Source organism: Calidris pugnax, unplaced genomic scaffold (genome assembly GCF_001431845.1).
Source record: "Calidris pugnax isolate Ruff unplaced genomic scaffold, ASM143184v1 scaffold203, whole genome shotgun sequence".
Taxonomy (NCBI): Eukaryota; Metazoa; Chordata; class Aves; order Charadriiformes; family Scolopacidae; genus Calidris; species Calidris pugnax.
This window is the reverse complement of record NW_015090928.1, coordinates 926,589-944,876: the sequence shown is the minus strand read 5'-3', so window position 1 is coordinate 944,876 and position 18,288 is coordinate 926,589. Positions and strand designations below refer to the sequence as shown.

The 18,288-nt window shown below is 40.0% G+C and overlaps 1 protein-coding gene across 1 annotated transcript in view; it reads left to right on the top strand.

The window, feature by feature from the left end:
• The window catches only part of BICD2 (bicaudal D homolog 2 (Drosophila)), a 74,054-nt gene extending 57,541 nt beyond the window's left edge, over positions 1-16,513 (top strand). The window contains exons 8-9 of the mRNA XM_014951529.1: positions 10,937-11,147; positions 14,368-16,513. Of these exons, the coding sequence (XP_014807015.1) occupies positions 10,937-11,147; positions 14,368-14,373 (217 nt within the window). The 3' untranslated portion in view covers positions 14,374-16,513. The remainder of the gene's footprint in view (positions 1-10,936; positions 11,148-14,367) is intronic.
• The last annotated feature ends 1,775 nt before the right edge of the window (positions 16,514-18,288 follow it).

Below are 18,288 nucleotides of genomic sequence, written 5' to 3'. Positions count from 1 at the left end.
ACTCAAAAAGCTGAGTTTGGAGTGAGTGGAGGCATGTTCTGCTGAGCCTTTCATATCATGAGGACTTGTGTTCCTGCTCGTGGCGTGGCAGAGAAGCAGCTGGGACTTGTATTTGCCACCCAGCCTGCAGCAGTTGCACAGGGTGTGAGGAATTGCTTCTTTCTCCCCATGTGCCCCGTGTTTCAGACGCCACAATCACTATCAAGACCTGTAGGCCTTGACAGTAGGGTACTGTCCCCTTCCCCAGTGCCCTGGCCAGAGGGGACACGCAGCTTAGTGGCTGGCAGAGTGTGTCCCTCCGACGCTGACTGCTCCACCTCAGTCTCTGTTTCAGGTTAAGGTAGGATTGGAAGGGGTGATCCTAGGTAACCTCAAAACATCTTTTGGAGTCTGATTTTCGGGCGTGTTTCAAATCAGAAGTATGTACCAGCCCAATTTGTCTTCACTGTCACACACAACCTACTAATGGAGCACCTCTCGGCTAGAGGAGAAACACCACTCCTTGTACAGAAGTTTGTATCAGCAGAGACTGATGAGAAGAGCTTTTTCTGTTGTTTCGGCGTGAGGCCGGGGTGTGGGATGAAGCAGGCGGCTGCACGCAGCGCTGCGCTTTCCATGGGGAACGGCCCGTTTTGCAGGATGCAAGAGAGCTGGAACTGTACGTGAGAGCTGAAGGCTGGGCATGAATATAGTAACTGACCTAATTTCCGTTTTAAAGTAGGTTAATCCCACTGATTTGACAATACTACCAGCTATTTTTAATAAGTAATGAAAATACAATAAGACCTCAGCCTGGAGACAAAGGCAGGCTTGCAAAACACAGATTAAGAGCCTCCAGCACTGGAGCTGCTGCAACACTGTACACCTGAAATTAAGCTGTCATACAAAGGAACAAATCAAGATATGCATAATGTACATGCAAGAGCTGTCCTGGTAAAGTCCAGGTTTTCTTACATAGAAACAGACTGCAAGCCAGATTAAAATCTGCCCTGTAGATCTGAAAATGGAATTTATCTGCTTAATTTGACTGTAATAGGTATTTATGTAACACTTTATTAAAATCAAACATTTTGATGTTTCATTAGTAAACTCTCTCTTCACCAGAAAAAAAAAAGATGTAATCACTTCTCCATTTAATATCCAAAGAGAAGCCGAACATCTTTTTTGTTTTACTTTGCCAGTAGGTAGGCATTTGCTAATGAGCAGCTTGGGTGCTGCAAAATGTAAATGAACAAGGCATGATGATGGATGATGCAGCAAATGTTCATTAGGGTGCCGCTTTCAGCTTTATTACAAGATCTGAAGTGGTGCTTCTTTCTCTTTATGGAAACTATCTGGGTCCTGTGTTTTACCTGCTATCTGGAGCAGCTGTTTGAAAGTGTATTTTCTAAAAATAATCTGTCTCAAAATTCATTGTACAAAATGCACTACTGCGGTTACTGTTTTGAGGGAGTTATGAATGTATTTACATAGGAATTAGAATTTAAAACAGAGTAGCTTGCACTCACATGATGAGATTGAACGTTGTAAAGAAAGCAGTCGTTTTTAATGTACACTTGCAACACTGAACTACAATAATATAGGTAGGTAAATCCTGTAATTTAAAGAATAAATCTTTGCAAATTGGCAAAAGAAAATATGGCTTCACACAAACCATTCATGTTAGAATTTTTCTCTTAGCCAGTTATAAACTAATGACTAGTTCGTTTTCAAGTGAAATCTTCAATGGAAATTTCCAAAAGGCGGAATAACTCCTTAAAATGCAATGTTTACTCTCAGAGAGTTTGAAATGTCTCTGAATTTTAACTGCATTTCATTAACAAAAAAGTACAAAGAGCACGTATTTGCAGTTAACTCATTTCACTCAGATCTTTGGTCAAGTACACGTGAATCAAGGGGCTACTTTCAAAGTGTTTTTTCAGTATTTACTGAGTTTAATGTGACCAGCTCCCTTTGTTAACAGCACCAAATAAGGCAAAAGCCGTGAGTGAGGAGTTCCCAGTCTAGAGGTAGGTGCCACTGGTGGTATTCAGGTCTCTTCAAAGTGGTGCATAAGGAGCACAGAGCCAGGACCTGCTACTGTTTTTCCTGGCAAAAATATTTAATCTCCAATAATATTTTATGATAGGCTTCAATTTTTTTTATAGCTCTCATTTAGTAGGTTAAGAAAATGGAATTATTTATATATATATAAAAAAAAAACACCATAAAATAATTATATATATAAAAACAATGTAAATCCCTACTTAAGTATGAGGAGGGGAGGTTAGTATCAAATTTGAGATACTTTAGAGGAAGATTAATTCATGTATCATCAGAAGAAATACAGATTCCTTTCTTTGCTAGACAAAGAGCTTCTCCAAAATGCTTTGAGGGAACTCGAAGTGAATATGACCTGTTTTCTAGTGGTTTGAGTGGGAGTGGAGCACGGTTTCCTTGCTTTGTAGGTCATAGTATTTTTCTAGATTGCCTCTAAGCAATTTGTCATTCAGATTTGCAAGCACATTAGAGCTCAGGTTTCTTAAAACTGATTACAGGAGAAGAAAAAGACTGTATCGAAACAGGTGAGAAAAATCCAGCCTGGAATTGAAGCTTGAGGCTTGTTTAGCTTAACTTTTCGGTAAGGAAGGAGGGAGCAAGAAAACTAGGTTTCTGCTGGCTGCTTGGAGAACACCTCTGAATCCACAATTTCCAGGGTACACTGCAAGTGGTGATGAAGCACAGGAGCATGGATTCACCAACTAGTGATTCAGGTTAAAGTCCTTATAGGAGAGTTAGACAGGGCACCAGTGTGGCCATCGCTTCACAGCCAGGAAAAGAATGCACTGAGAAAAGCTTGCCGTGGATTGGACAGGAGGAGAGTTTGAACACAATTTTGCATTTTAGAAAGCAAAGGTTATTTTATTACGTTATGCTAGTCTTTTCCTTGAGTTTGATTTGCTAGAATTTGAGTAAGCATCCTTCCAAAAATTCTACTAAATATAAAAAAAATGGCAAAACCCATACATAATAAAAGTGCAACATGGTTTTTCGCCTTTCTCTTACCTTTGTTATTTTTCTGCTGCTTTGCTCTCTTTTGACATAGCCTGAAAGTTTCTTGCCTCCTTACCTTGCGTGTTAAGCACTACGTGCACTCATGGGAGGACACCATAACTTCTTCTCTCCAGAAGTGCCTCCTGTGTGACAGGTTACAGCCAAACTCCTGCAGCGGAGGCAGTAAAGCAGGCTAAAAACAGCCAAGCTGGTTCCTCACTGCCTTATTTTCTGAGTCAGGCAACAAAACCAAACAATTATATGAAGTTGCATTTGTCCTAATAAACCCTGAAAGACTTAAACTGGCTCTGAGATGTGACATCTTCGCTCCTATGATTAAAGACACACGTTTCTCAGCTTTGCTGCTCGTGTATTTTTGGTTTCTTTTCCAGAGCCTGAGAGCAAGCAAGGAGAGTAGGAGAATGGACATTTCTCATCCCTCTGAAAATAAAGATAAAACAGTAATTAAGGAATCTGGCAGAAGCAGAAGGCTTTGAAAAGCAGAGAACAAATATGCCTAGATGTAAATCATGGTTATCCTCATGTCCCAGTGTTTCATAAATTGTAAATAAAGGGAGAGACAAACTCTGTAACAAGTCAACAAGGGGACAAGTGGCCAGTGTTAGAACATACTGGAAAGACTGATGGCCTGTAAAATGAGATTAAATTGCAAGATAGTGCTTGTGATAAAGAAACAGAACCATGATTACACACAACAAACTAGCTGTTATTCATTAACGGAGAAGAGGTGTTTCGATTTAATACATTTGTCAGTTCAGAGTCATACAAGCTCTGTCAGTTTTCCAAGTATCCAAAGCATTTGGAAAATTATTCTGTGTTCATGCACATCAAAGGCCAGCAGAATATAAAGGAGTTTAAATTTATGCAGAGAACAGTGTAGTCCTTACAGGATTGAGAACTATAGCCAAAGGGTCTTCGTACTGGACTCCACACAGTGTAAGTATTCAACTTCTCTAAAAATATCCCATAGGATAAATGCTCAGATGAGACAGATGCAGAAAATGTGACTTTGAAAATTTCCAGAATGGGATTCCCAGACAGGAGTAACAGCATTTGCCTCCTATTCCTGGTGCTAGGTGATGAATGATGTCTGGAGAGAAAAATGCCAGCACCCACGTGAAAGTAGGGAGACATCCAGGCAGGAAGAGTGCATTTGGCTCTTATGGACATGCCACAGAAATGTCTTGTGCATAGTCATGCTTGTAACACCGATGTGCCTGCTCTGGACTAAATGCGTCTGGCAGTTAATGTGTCTACTACAAACAATGCTGGAATATTGAAACTTAACCTTGGTGAGGGTATCCCTTGTAGATAGAACCTGGACCTGGGTTGCAACAATGAGTTCACGCTCTTCTCCCAGGTGTTCTTTGAAGTAGCTGTGTCCACACCAATTCTGTGTGCCTTGGTGCTTCGTTTGAATGCTTCCTGGTAAGGAGAGTAAAGCACAGATGTTCCTGTGGTATCACAGAGGGGCCGTAGAAATACTCAGAGTAAAGACAATACCAGTTCTGCTTATGTAGCTTGTGTCTCATTTTGTTTTTAATCAAAATGGAAAGTGAGTTACTTGAAAATACCTCATATGGGAGACTACTGCAGCAGCCGTTCCTTGTATCCATAGTCTTGTAGACAGGCAAGTCTTGGTTTCATTTGGCAATTAATGAGAAATGTCAGTGCCCAAAACCAAAGCATGCGCACAGCTGTGGTGGCATAGCGTAGGGAGGGCTGGAGAGTTCAATTAGATCCTCCACCCCTTGCTTCCCCCTTCAGTGAAGAACTGGGAAAAAAAGCTGCCTGTGTGACAGCTCTAGAATAACAATCCTATGACACTAGATTAGAAGTAAATTTCAACCTTTAAATATAAAGAGTTTTATTTTTGAATTCTAGGAGAAGGGAATTTGCTGGAAAAGTTTATGATCTCTCCTTGAGAATTTTTATTGGTGGAAATTTAGAAGAGCTGTACTGTCCAGCAGCATGGGGCTGATTGTTCCCTCAGTGCAGGAGATAATTCTTCCCATATGTTTCAAACTACGAGAGAGATTTGTGGTCTGATTACCTTCTTTAATAGCTCCTACTAATGGACATTGATTACACATGACTGATTATAAACATTCTGGAAAACTATAGCTAGTTATAAATTATTCTCTGTTCTTAGTGAAAATCACAATGATTTATCAAAATAAAGGCCACAGCATTTATTCCTTTCAAATATACAACTCAGGTGAGTTTTCAGTGCAAGGTATTGAGGAAATAATTACACATTAGCATTTGGCTTGGGTTTCCCTAGGTTCTCCCTTGAACTTGATTGTCTATAATCCTAAACTGCCCAAATTTGGGGTGTTCTTTGTTCTGCCTTCTTCAGGATTTGTGCTTTGTTCTTCAGGGATTCTTGAAGAATACATTACTGGAGTCTGGATCTGCGCGGTTCACTACTGTGCAAACCAAGGGAAGAAAGGGGCTTAGATGGCTTTCTGCAAAAGCCTGGGGGATGCTGAGCTGGGGCTTGGTCCCACAGCCATGGCTGTGCAAGCTCCGCAGGGCACATGGCAAACGTGCCTGCCTGCAACTGGGGCAAAGCTTTTTAATACTGTCACTTCAATGGCTTTTTGAAAACAAATATATTTGGTTTTATGGATATATGAAACTCTCCAGTGTGAGTTCCTCAGGAGGAGACCAGCTCAGACGGATCGGGTGAGACAATAGTTATAGTCTAGTTTCTGAAGGCATGCCTGTTTTCTGCTGTCGGACCCTAGCAACAACCCTCAGTGTTCTTCCACTAACAAATCTAAATTGTGTATGGACTGTCTCTATCTCCTACCCTGGTGCTGAGGAGCACAGCTCTGCGGTCTGTCAGGGGTCCTCTGCCTTTGCCACATGGCACAGTGAAAGGCTGCCTTGTGAGGGAGATTCAGTAGCTTTATTCCTGCCATAGTTTTCTTCCCGATGGTCCTCCTTTGGACAATTGTCACTTTCTCTGCAGATGAGCTGGTTTTCACCAGGGGTTGGAGCAAAGGGAAGGTGGGGGGCAAGGTGTCAAAATTCAGTCTTTAATACTAATCTCTAATATAAAGATTCCATTTGAAATAGGTGGCTAATAACTCTTATAGCCAAACACAGTCAATGTTCATTTGCATATCATTTTAACTGCTTCTCTGCTAATGTGTGGTTCTCAGCAAAGTCAAAAAATGGTGATTTTAATCCTCCATATTTTAATTTCTTGTGTAGGTTGACAAGTTTAATCTCTTGAGGTAGAAATTAAAGTGGTTGATGCTTCTCTCAAGGCCTCCTTCAGTCACATCTGTCTTGCTTTCTTGGAAGCTGTCATACAGTCCTCATACTGATGGCAGGTGGAGGGGGGAAAAAGTATAATTACACCCAGGTGCATTTGGTTACATCATTTTTTCTTCCCTGGAATACATCTTGATTCAGTAGTGAATTTAGCTATACATGTTATTAAATAAAGTACTTGAATAAAATGGTGCACAGAAATAAGGCACAACTGGCATTTGTGGGGAACAGTGGTATGCAGCTTTTGAAAACGAGACAACCCAGTATTATATTTTCCAATAATTTGGCTTCAGATAGTGTTTTAGAGAATTTAGGTTTTATTTCTCATCATTCTATTTAACACTTAGGATAATTATTTCATCTGTGTAGATGTTTGTTTTAGCTGGTGTTAATTTAAAAACTGTAGTTGATGTTTCCTTAACCTCCTCTTTTTATTGTTGTTAATTACCGGTCCTAAGAAAGGCAACATCAAAGCCGCCTGTTCGCTATCCGCTTAAAACTCCAAAGGTGTAAATGTATGACAGGCTTATGCTAATTTCATATCCTTCTTTAAAGCATGAAAGCTCAATATTTTTTTTTTAAATATAATTAAAAAGATAATGAAAAAAAGAGTTTTAAAAGATAATTTTAAAAGCATTTTATGCTTTTAAAACAAAGATATTTTGTTTTCTAACCTTCTAATGATTTTGCATTGAATATACAGCTGGGAAGTAGCTCAGCACGTGGAAAATGAAGTTGTAAAAGGGAACAATCTTTTCTTATTATATCTGCAAAGCTGCAAAAATATAAATACTCATACCACAAAGATATGCTGCCATAGTTACTAGCTTTGCATTAAGCTAAAGTAGTGCTAGAGGCTAACTTTTTTTTTTTTTTGAGAAAATCAAACTGGGAGTCAGTGAGCAGCAGGAATGAAGGACAGAAGTAGGGCAGATCCCAGTCCACTTATCCACGCAATGCCTACATCCACTTCGGGCAAACTTCCTGATCCTCCCCAGTTCTGTTTGAGTGAACAGTTGCTGTATGTTGCATGGTGTGGGGTTCCTCTGAGCTGGACAGCCCTGCTTGCTCCAGGAGAAGGTTTGGTTTTGAGGCTATAGCATTTCGTTTGACTTAAAGCAGGAAAACAGGTTCAGGATGCAGGACTGCCTGCAGTCATAGTAGCTACCTCTCCTGCCTCCCCTGAGCCCTCCCACATACACGTCCTCTCCTATAGACAAGAGAACAGTCAGGCACAGGAAAAACTGCTGCTGCACATATGCTACTGATAACCCTTCCTCTTTGTTGGAAAGGAAGGAAAAACTCCCTGTATAGACTTTTATGAAGGGGGTGGAAAAAAGCTAATTTAGATATTTGAAATAGTGAATGACTTGTAATTTCTAAGGACATTCATTTGATATTTTAAACCTTTGTGCTAACAGAAAGCTTGATGAGATAATGACTTGCTACAATGACCTTTTTGAGTCAGAAATCACAGATTTAATTATAACTTGGCTCATGTGCAAACAACTTTACTGTCTTTTAGACTCTGGCAAGTTTTTGTCTGTGGTACCCATCAGCTATCGCGTTTGGCACAACTGGCTGCGTTTGATGAAGAAGCATTTGAGTACACCAAAAACTACAGAAAAGGATTAAGGGAGGCTAGCAAGATTCGGTGGGAAGTCCCTACTCTGCTTTACTGCAATGGTTTTTTTTTCATCGTGTGTTTTGTTTCTAAATGGGGCCATGGAAGCAGAGAAGTCTGTCACTCTTGCCTTGGCTGGCTTTGATTAGCACTTCTCTGGTGGAAGCCAAACAAGTAAACAGAACGCAGCAATCCTGACACAGCTTCCCCGGGCTGAAAATTTTAGGGCTAAATTTTCTTCACAGAATCCCAGAATGGTAGGAGTTGGAAGGGACCTCTGGAGATCATCCAGTCCAACCCACTGCCCAAGCAGGGTCACCCAAAGCAGGTTGGACAGGAACGTGTCCAGGTGGCTTTGAATATCTCCAGAGAAGGAGACTCCACACCCTTTCAGGGCAGCCTGTTCCAGGGCTCTGGCACCCTCACAGTTGAGATGGAATTTTCTGTGTTCTAGTTTGTGCCTGTTGCCCCATGTCCTGTCCCTGGGCTCCACTGAGAAGAATCTGGCCCCATCCTCTTGACACCCACTCTTTAGCTATTGTTCAGTATCAATGAGGTCCCCTCTCAGTCTGCTCTTCTCCAGCTGAACAGCCCCAGGTCTCTCAGCCCTTCCTCAGCAGACAGATGCTCCAGTCCCTTGATCGCCCTCGTATAGCCTCCACTGGACTCTCTCCAGCAGTTCCCTGTCCTTCTTGAACTGGGGAGCCCAGAACTGGACACAGTGCTCCAGCTGTGACCTCACCAGGGCAGAGTAGAGGGGAAGGAATGACCTACTTTGACCTGTGTCCACGCTCTTTGTAATGCATCCCAGGAGACCAGTGGCCGCCTTGGCCACAAGGGCACACTGCTGGCTCATGGGCAACTTATTGTTCACCAGGACTCCCAGGTCCCTCTCTGCAGAGCTGCTTTCCAGCAGGTCAGCCTGTAACCTGTACTAGTACATGGGATTATTCCTCCATACAGTACAGAACTTCCTGTTGTGTACCAAAAAAGTGGACACATTTTGTTCACAAGAAAGGAACGGGGAAAGGGGAAAGAAACCTCCCCATATTTTCACCTTGCCCAAATCTCTTGGCAGGGTAATAAAACTAACCTTGCCCAAATCTCTTGGCAGGGTAATACTGAGAATGAAACAAGGGTAGTGGGGACAGGTTGCTCCAGTGGCCAGATTGTATTTGGCTGAAGCAATAGCCTCAAGGAATTCCTCAAGAAATTGGTAACACTTTCTGGACATTCCCCTGGTTTCTGGGGCTTTGGAGGCATCGGGTTTGAGGTGCGGGTAGAAAAGAAAGCAGAAGGGTAAAGTGGTGGTAGAACCAGATTTGCACTTTTCACCTCGAATGTCTTGAGTGTGTTTGAGAACTGTAGGGAGACCCCAGAGCCATCAGGCCTCCCCGTGGTCCCTGGTCTCCACTCCCACCCCCACATGGAGCAGATACTTCTGTGTTCCTCTTGGCCTGCTTCCACTGGAGAGGTGTATGGAGGGGGGTTGCTTTGTGAGGTCCATCTGGCCATGGACAGGGGAGGCGCTGGGCTTCCAGCAAGGTGGAGGTTCCTGGGTTTGTCTTTCAAAAAGAGGAACCCCTCATGCCTAGCCTTTCCTGCGCCCCACAGTGTGAGAGAGAGGGTGCAGAGGGACAGGGTGGACGGGTTCCTGCTCACGGAGAGGCCCTAAACTTACAACCTTCTGGTTGGCTGAGCTACATTGTGGTTGTAGTTGACTTGTATGAATATTTCTGGGTTAGTGCTTAATTTCCATGTGTCTTTAAAAATAAAGTTCTATTTTTTTTCCTTTCCCTTTCTCTCTTCCCAAGCAAATATAAATAGGAATGTAGGCCTAATCCTGCTATTGGAAGTCAGGGATAGCAGAATTCAGGACTAGTGTAAGCATAGCTGATACATCTGCAGGTGATTGCAGTTTTGTTCTGTGGTGGGTTTTTTCCAGTCTGCTTTATATTACTTAGTGATGATAAATGTCCCTTAAATTCAGGGGCTTTTCCATTTCAATGTTAAAAGGAACTTCTTTGTTAATATTTTTGCTTTTATGAAGAAACTGTATTTTACAGATGTGGCATTGTAAATTCCAGCTGGTACCTATGAATACTTATTTTTCTACCCATACATATAATTGGTCTTTTATGTGCAGTAGATATGCATCTGCATGTAAATACAGTAATTTTTTAAGTTGTTCAAGTTGCACCATGCAAGTGAAGTAGCTTCCAAGCTCAGTGACAATGACTGTAGGAGAAACAGCTTGCAGGCATTCGTACAGGTTCCCCGCAGGTTTCCCAGTAACACTTGGTTCCTCTGTTTAATTGTTTTAAAATTAATTTGGGTGGTGAAAGCAATTATATAAAGGGCACTTGCTGTAGAGAAAACAGTAATAAAATAATATTTATAGAATTTTTACATCAGGAATCAGAGTAGGTTAAAGTAGAATTATGAAAGATGCTTACTTTAACAACACTCTTCAGTCAGGACTGGAAACCTGTTATTTGGTTTCCATGTGTAAAGTAACGAACTATGAAGTTCAAGTGCTCCAGCAGCGGTACTGATCACATTTCAGTAACAGTTGTTTCACAGCTCTTTTGCTCTTCCCCTTCCAGCCTAAAGTTCAGGAAGGTTGTGGTCTCTGTGTAAGCACAGCCAAAAATAATTTGACTGCATTGTGTCTCCTCACCGCAGAAGGACATCTTGCTAATCTTTGGACGCGAGTACTCTGATAGCAGGCTTGGATGCTGTCCATTATACTACATCTTCACAGGCATGAACCTACATGCTGAGTGTGGGATTGTAAGAACCCCAGTGAAAAGTAGTTGTGATTTTCTACAGGTTTGGTTGAAGTTCCTATTTAAAAGAGTGTGTATGCAAGCAGCTGCAGAGCTATCGCTCTGCTAATATCGGCCGGACACAAGAGATTCATGTTTTATAGATGGAACCAGGATTGCTAAAGATTGATATATTTCATTGCAGATGTGATGAATATGTCACGCAGTTGGATGAAATGCAGCGGCAGCTCGCAGCGGCTGAGGACGAGAAGAAGACTCTGAACTCCTTGCTCCGGATGGCTATCCAACAGAAACTGGCACTGACCCAGCGCCTGGAACATCTGGAGCTGGACCACGAGCAGTCCAAAAGGGTGCGCACAAAATCTGCTTCCAAAGCCAAGAGCAGTAACCCTAGTGTAAGTCATATTCGGTCCTGTGGAGACAGGCCAGAAGGATCTGTCCTTAACAACCAGGTTTTTTGTAGTGAGAAATATAAAATCTATTGTGACTAGGACAGGTGTGTAGAAAAATCATATTATGCATCTTATTTTATGCTGTAACCATCAGCGTAAATCCCCACTATCTAATGTCGCAGTGAGTTGACTTGTACTAGTATGTTGTTGAACCAGGTAATACAAACTGTATTATGGTGGTCTTAACTGTAACTCATTCTTAAGTATGGGGATGCTATTAACAAGTTAATAGTGGAAAGGAATTAGCTTTTTCCACAATTAACATGTATGGGTTTTGCTGTTTATGGTAACTGTTAAAAGAGCACACCTGATATAGTACTCCTATATACTGATTAGGTACTACTAATTGTAGGTGGTATAGCACAGATGTGATCCTTTCTCCAGGGTTGCAGCATACTTCAGTAAATGCTTTCACAGGCAGAAACAAACAGAAAACCTTCCTTGTTATTGTGGCTTAAGAAGTGGTGAAAAGCAAATGTTAAATTAGAGGTATGTCTTTAAAATGCAGAGCATTTGGAAACTGGAACCAAAATTAATCTGCCTATTTTGGCAGGTATTAAGGAGTTGCTGTCACATCACCACTGACCAAAGTCCTAAAGCTTTTATAGGCTATAAAAGCTAGAAAAAAAACTCGGTAGGGTACATTATTTACACTCTGCTTCCCTCTCTTCGGAGGGTTAACCAGAAGAAACTTGCACGTTTATATTAAAAATATGCAATATTTACCCCATCTGATATAAAACTTAAAATTCTAAGAATTGGGATCCTACCTGGTAGACAGTTCCACTTTGAGAAGTTACGCTGTGGAAAAGTGTCATGTCCTGAAAGGATCTTTGTGGTCTCATGTTGCTCCTTGTAAGCATAACACTTTGAAAAGAATCTGTTTTATATATTACTGTAGCCACACAACACATATGTGTAGAATTAATGTGACTGTGGTCCAGTATTGTCAGTCACAAAATAGTTTTTCTCAGCTTTCAGTATTACTCTAAATAGGATAGTATTTCAGAGCTCTGATCACTTATTTTTTTTAAATACACAAAGGATAATGCATTCCTTATGCAAGCACATGTTTCACAGGGCTCTACATTATAGGCACAGGAAATTGAACCAGATCATCCTGCTAATAATTACTTATGAAGTAGCTTAGTATACATGCTAATCTTTAAAAAACAAACCTTTGTCTGCTATTGAACTTTTAAGGGGCCTTTTTTAGCCACTTAATTACAGTGTGTTTGATAATACAAAAGTGTACTTCATAATTGGTGCCTATATTAAAGAAAAAGACTGAAAATGTTGTTTCTAAAATTGTGGAAAATTTGTGGAGCACAAGAAGGCACACTTTTTTCTTTAAACCAGAGTTTTAAAGTGCCTAGCCTCAAACTTTATTTTAATGTAAAGCCCTGTTCATTTTGTACTCTTTCGAATAATTTTTGTATGCCTATAGTATTACTAAAAGCAATGCGAGACCGCACAGTTGTCTGCTTGATAGTGATGTTCTATAAAGCCATTCTAATATTCCTGGTGTGGTACTGCCTCATCTCACTACCGTTTCTTACAAATGGCCAGCAGCTTGCTTCCCACGCACTGCCACTCTGCCTATAAGGAGTCAGGAGAGAGCACAGTGATATATAATATAAGGTAATAAGGAGCACAGCTTGTTTTCCCAGTAAGGGGAAACCACGGGGGATTTTGGCTTCCCAGATGTTAGGGGGAAGAGGGAGACTCCTAAATTCATACAGTGAGACTTTAAACAAATGGAATTGTAGAAACCTTCCTCCCAAGCTGGGAAACATCAAAATGCCACAGTCCAATGCCAGGATTGCATTTACCAATATCGAGAGGAAGAAAAAAAAAAAAAATCCACAAGTGATTTAAGTCTAATACGTTGCTCAAACGTCACTGCTTGAGAAGTTTAAACAAAGAGCAATTCTGGCTTTAGAAACCAGGCCTCTGTGCATCTATTATTACTTTTTTTAGAAAACATTGAATTCTCCTGAATTTGAGCTTTAATATTGCTAAATAGCAGGTTTGAGATTTTAGAAGCAAGACATCTTTTAGCATTTTTCAATCCTGCTTTCTCTTCTTTGCTGCACAATCTTCCAAAAGGCCTTTATTCTTATCATTCCTGCATTAAGGGTAATTTAAAAATACTTTGTAAAAGCAGGCATTTGAGTGCGAACTTTCTTTGCACCAATAGAAACAGTTACAATTTTGCTTCCACTATAGTAGGGAGCTTTAATACAGTTTTCACTGCTTCCATGTCTCTAATGGTAGTATTTTTGCAAAGTACTAATGGGAAAAAGGTAAATTGGAGAAACTAATTGAATGCATTGCTAGGTTTTTTTCAAATTAACTGGAACTTTATAGAGAGCTGTCCCAGTTACAAGCCAGTGACTGTTACTATCAGTCTTGCCTCACACTTTCAGTTCCAAATATGAACACTTTTTGCCCAGTAGTCTTAGTAGTCCTTTCCATCTTCATTCATTTCTGTGGATCTTTAAAAAACAAAAAGCCAAGAAGCCTGACTGCTATTTGAGCGTGTCAAGGTTATGGTTTTAAGTTCTTTTAGCACCCATTATAAAAAGAAATGAGGGATGGTGGTAAGGTGACTTGATCCTGCTGTTTGTATTTTTAGATAATATTTCAGGTTGAGTCTTGTAATTCTCGGTGATTAACAATTTCTTGAAACGTACGTTTGCTGTGAGTCTTTTGTATCACTTTCAGTGGGTTGGGATAAAGCATGGAAAATTCCTTAAGGCATCACCTACCTCTGCAAGCAGGCTCTTCTGAGTGCTGTTCTCTGCGTTGGCCTGCATGATCTACTGACCTGCATGTTTCCGAGGAACCTAAAGCTTCACTGAAAATGTTTCTTGCACATCCGTTGCTGTTAACTTGTGCTCAAACAGCAAAGCTTTATTCAGTACTTGTAAGAAACCTTTCTGCAAAGCTATTGCTTCCAGGCTGAACCCATAAAGCATTGTTTCCTCGGCTCAGAAAGCATCCGCGAGCTAAGGTGGCTGCTTCTACCCCAGGAATCTAACAGACACCCTCAACCAACTAACCTGCTTTTGCAGCACATTGTTTAAAGTTCTTTAATTGAGAAATAAACACTGATTATTATTTTTTTTTTCTAATGCTATTTTATTTTTCCATTTTTCAGCTGTAGAGTAGTCCCTGGAGAAGGCCTTTCCAACAGTGCAACAGCATTTCTTACCCTCTTTCATTTCGGTTAGAAGTGGTAGTCCATTGCACAAAGAATGAAACCACTGACCTGATCCTAACTTTTGAAAACACCTTTTCCTATATACTACCTGATATTTTCCTTTTATGTCTGAAGCTGTAAAACAAACGAGCTTTATCTATAAGTGCTGCTGCAGTAAGAAAACTTACAAGTGCTGAAGAAACCTACTTCAAATGTAACGATCACATCAGTTTATGATCTACTAGAAATGTTTGGATGGGGGAATTTCTTATTTCATTGCAGATGCTCATTTTTTATGTCATTGTTAAACCTGTGCACTTTTGATATTTTGGTATTTTTCTTTAGCTTAATTCCTTATGTAGAGAGTTTATATAAATGCAGTGGTTTGTGCTCATTGTCTCTCCGATTTGGGCTTGTGATTTTTGGATTCTACATCAGCATGTGGCAGAGGTTTTTTGGGGGCTCTAGATGGTGATTAGACAAGAGTTTCAACAAAAAACAGGAGCTCTGCTAAACTGTGTGCTGTGCTTCAGCAGCTTTTTTTTTATTATTATGAAATGTTAAGCTTTATATGTTTAAATTACTGATTTTTTTTTTTTTTAACTGCCATATTCATTAAGAAATCCAGGGTATTCAAATTCTGGGGTTTTTTTCATATTGTATTATTATTCTTAGGAATAGTTCAATGTAACAAGAAGAAAACTTGACTTTGCTCTGGTTAAAACAGTAACAGGCACTTGAAAAATATTAAATAAGTAGTATTACCTATAAATTCCAGAATTCCTGGGTTTTAGGAAGTTGAAGTATTATTGATTAACAGAATTTTATACAACTATACCAGTTAAATTCCAAATTGGAATTGTTTTGTTACTTTTTCATTTTATTGTGCCAAATTATGGTACATTTAGAAAGAAAAATTCTAAAGTGGTCAGTGATAGGGTGTTACATATCAGCGCCTTTCTGTCATTAATTATTGCCAGTAGTGCCTTTAATCATTTTAAGGGAGACTGTTAGAATAGCTTCGTCTAAGTCCTGTAACTTAGGAGAAATGGAATGGCTGTTTCGGAATTTAGTAAAGACGTGGAGCAATAAGTGCAAAGTGAACTCCCCTTTCGCACATTTTTAATGAGTAGTCTTACTATAGAGATTATATATTCAAGGAATTGTAAAAAATTCTGTTAGTCAAAGATATTTCATCATGCAAAGCCTTGCAAATTCAGGGGTATAGAGAGAGAAGAGAAGAAAAAAAAAAAAACCAACAAACAAAACACAACAAAAAACAACCTAAACAAACCCAAATACACTTTGGGAACCAAATGGACTCATATTGGACAAATGAGCAAGATGTATGAAGACATTTGTGGTAACAGTACAGAGGAGGTGTCAGGAATGTTGCTGTTATTTAGCTTTTTATGGTGGTGGATGCAGTTAACCATAGTATTGTTTGCAAATTTGAGCAGCAGAACATTGATATCTTCTCTTGCATGTTGTATCTAATCATTGTAATTTCAGGAAACAGAAACAGAGAAGCACATCAACAAGCCGTACCCACCTCTACTGTTTGTTGAGGCTCACACGAATGATTAAATTGGTACTTGTTGGGGGGGAACCTTCCCACTCCTCAAAAAAAAAGTACAAATTGAAATAATATTGACAGCAAGGAAAAGATTTCTGTTTGCTGGAAAAAAAAGCATTATTATTCCTAGATGTGGGGACTTATATTTCCATCTTCTGTTACAGTATTGATTCATAAGAAATATTGTTGCATTTAAAATTACTACATTTGTATGTGGGTATTTATTTGAAATGATGTCGAAGTACTGTATTATGTTTTATGTGCATTACCTTTTAGTGGTGGGTTGGTCTCCATTTAACGTCATATGCATGTATTCTTGCCAAGTAACCTTTACACAGATCTGGGGGGGAATCTTAAAATGTGGAAACTTCTTAAAAGTATAACTATGTGTTAATTGGATAACCTTAGGAGGCATAGAGGTCAAAACATTACTTCCAAATTAATAAAAAAGTGTTTAATGTAGGAAAGCAATCTGCCTGCGTAAAGGTAGTCACATTGGCAGTATCAATAAAAGAGAAAAGGAATCACGTTTTCTGCTTGTTGTTTTTGTGTTTTAAGAAGGTGCCATTTTAATTAGTCTTCCTAAGCTATTTTAACTGTGGGGCTAAGTAAATATTCATTTTTATCTGAGGGAAACTGAAAACTTAAAACTGTTTGCTGCAGAACTAGAAAATTTATTATTTGTGCTCATATTTGGGGGGCACCATCCTCTGTGCTGTTCCATGAGATTTTCCTGGGTCGGTTCTTGCCTGGGTCAGACTGGTTTAATCTTGGAGTCCCAGTACAGGGAAGGGGGGGGCTGGGACCAAGGCTTTTGGTGGCAGTGGCTGCAAGTCTTCCTGAAATTACGTCTTAATTTCTCATACACTCTCCGAAGTGGGTTAAGATGATGTTTATCTGGTAGAATTAAGCAACTCACAAAAATACCCCTGAAGGAATATGCTTAAAGTCTGAGGGCGAGGCTAAGGTTTGCCCCATCAATGAGGGCAGATTCTTGGACTGACGCATTCATGTTGTGTTCTAGAAATATTAAATATGGTTTTATACTGTAGTTTAACAGCTCTTTAACACCCCCAGGTTGGATTCCTAGAGCTGTTCTACTGCTCATTTGTATACCTGGTAGCAGTCAGTTGCATTACACCAGCTAATCAATTTATATTAGAATTGGAGAGCAATATGATAATTTTTACTTAGGCATTGGAAATACTTGTTGAATTGTGTACAATAAACCAGCAGAACGTATTTGCTGGGACACTTGCCCTGCTTGTATAGTTTTGCGTTTGCTGTAATGGAAGCTTCATCTGCAGGGTGATAAAGCAGGACCAGAAAAAGGTATTTTTCCACCCAAGGACTTGGCAAAAACAATGAAAAAACTATAAAGATCACTTCTGTGAGCTCAAAAACAAGCAAAGCAGCCAGTTGATGTTATTTTGAGTATATGGTTATTTTGAGTATTGTTATTGTTTACATATAAAAGCTCCAAACAAATATTCCTTAGTGGTTGCTGGGAAAAACACTTGCATAGAAGCTACTCAGAAGATGACCTCATCCTATTCCTTTCATTTCTTCCAAGACAGTTGATGTCCTTTCCCAGTAAAGGAGTGGGATTCGCAGCTGCAGAGTGAGCTGCAGAGTTTTTCCCCTTGTGTACAGGGGATGGTGTCTCCAAGGTGATCCGAGACCTGGTCTGGTACGTTGAACCTCCGCAGCCAGTCTTACCTTGCCCAAGCCTATGAGGCTGGGACATGGTTTAGGTTAAAACAGTATCCCAGTACCCAGGTGCACAGTTAAGTCAAAACTAAGAAAAACACTCAATTTGGCAATTTCATAATCACAAATATTTTTCCCTTAATTTCTGGTGATGAGACTGTTTCTAACTAGGACAGTTTGTGTCCTTATTACAAGTAATATTGAGTAAACATTCAGGTAGATTCTACTCAAATGTTATTATCTTATTTTCCTGTATGGCTTCTACCCTCAAATTCAAATTAATGCAGCTCAAGGCTTTATCAAGGGATAAAGAGTAAAGTATTTGATCCAGCGGTAGAACATTAGCTTCCTGTTACCGGCAAAGGAACAATGAGCCTTTATTAAGCCAATTAGGGAAGTCTTAGAGACCGAGCATTAATATCTCCATTTAGGACACCAACATCGTGGTCAGGTTAATGAGCTGGTGCTGTTGACAGCTTGGGGAAGAGGTTTTTTTCACTCTTACCTGGATCTAAAGAATAGGTCTAGCTTGTGCCTTATTGGGAAGGGGAAAGCATTAATTCTTCTTAGCTGGTAGTCATGTGGTTATTTAG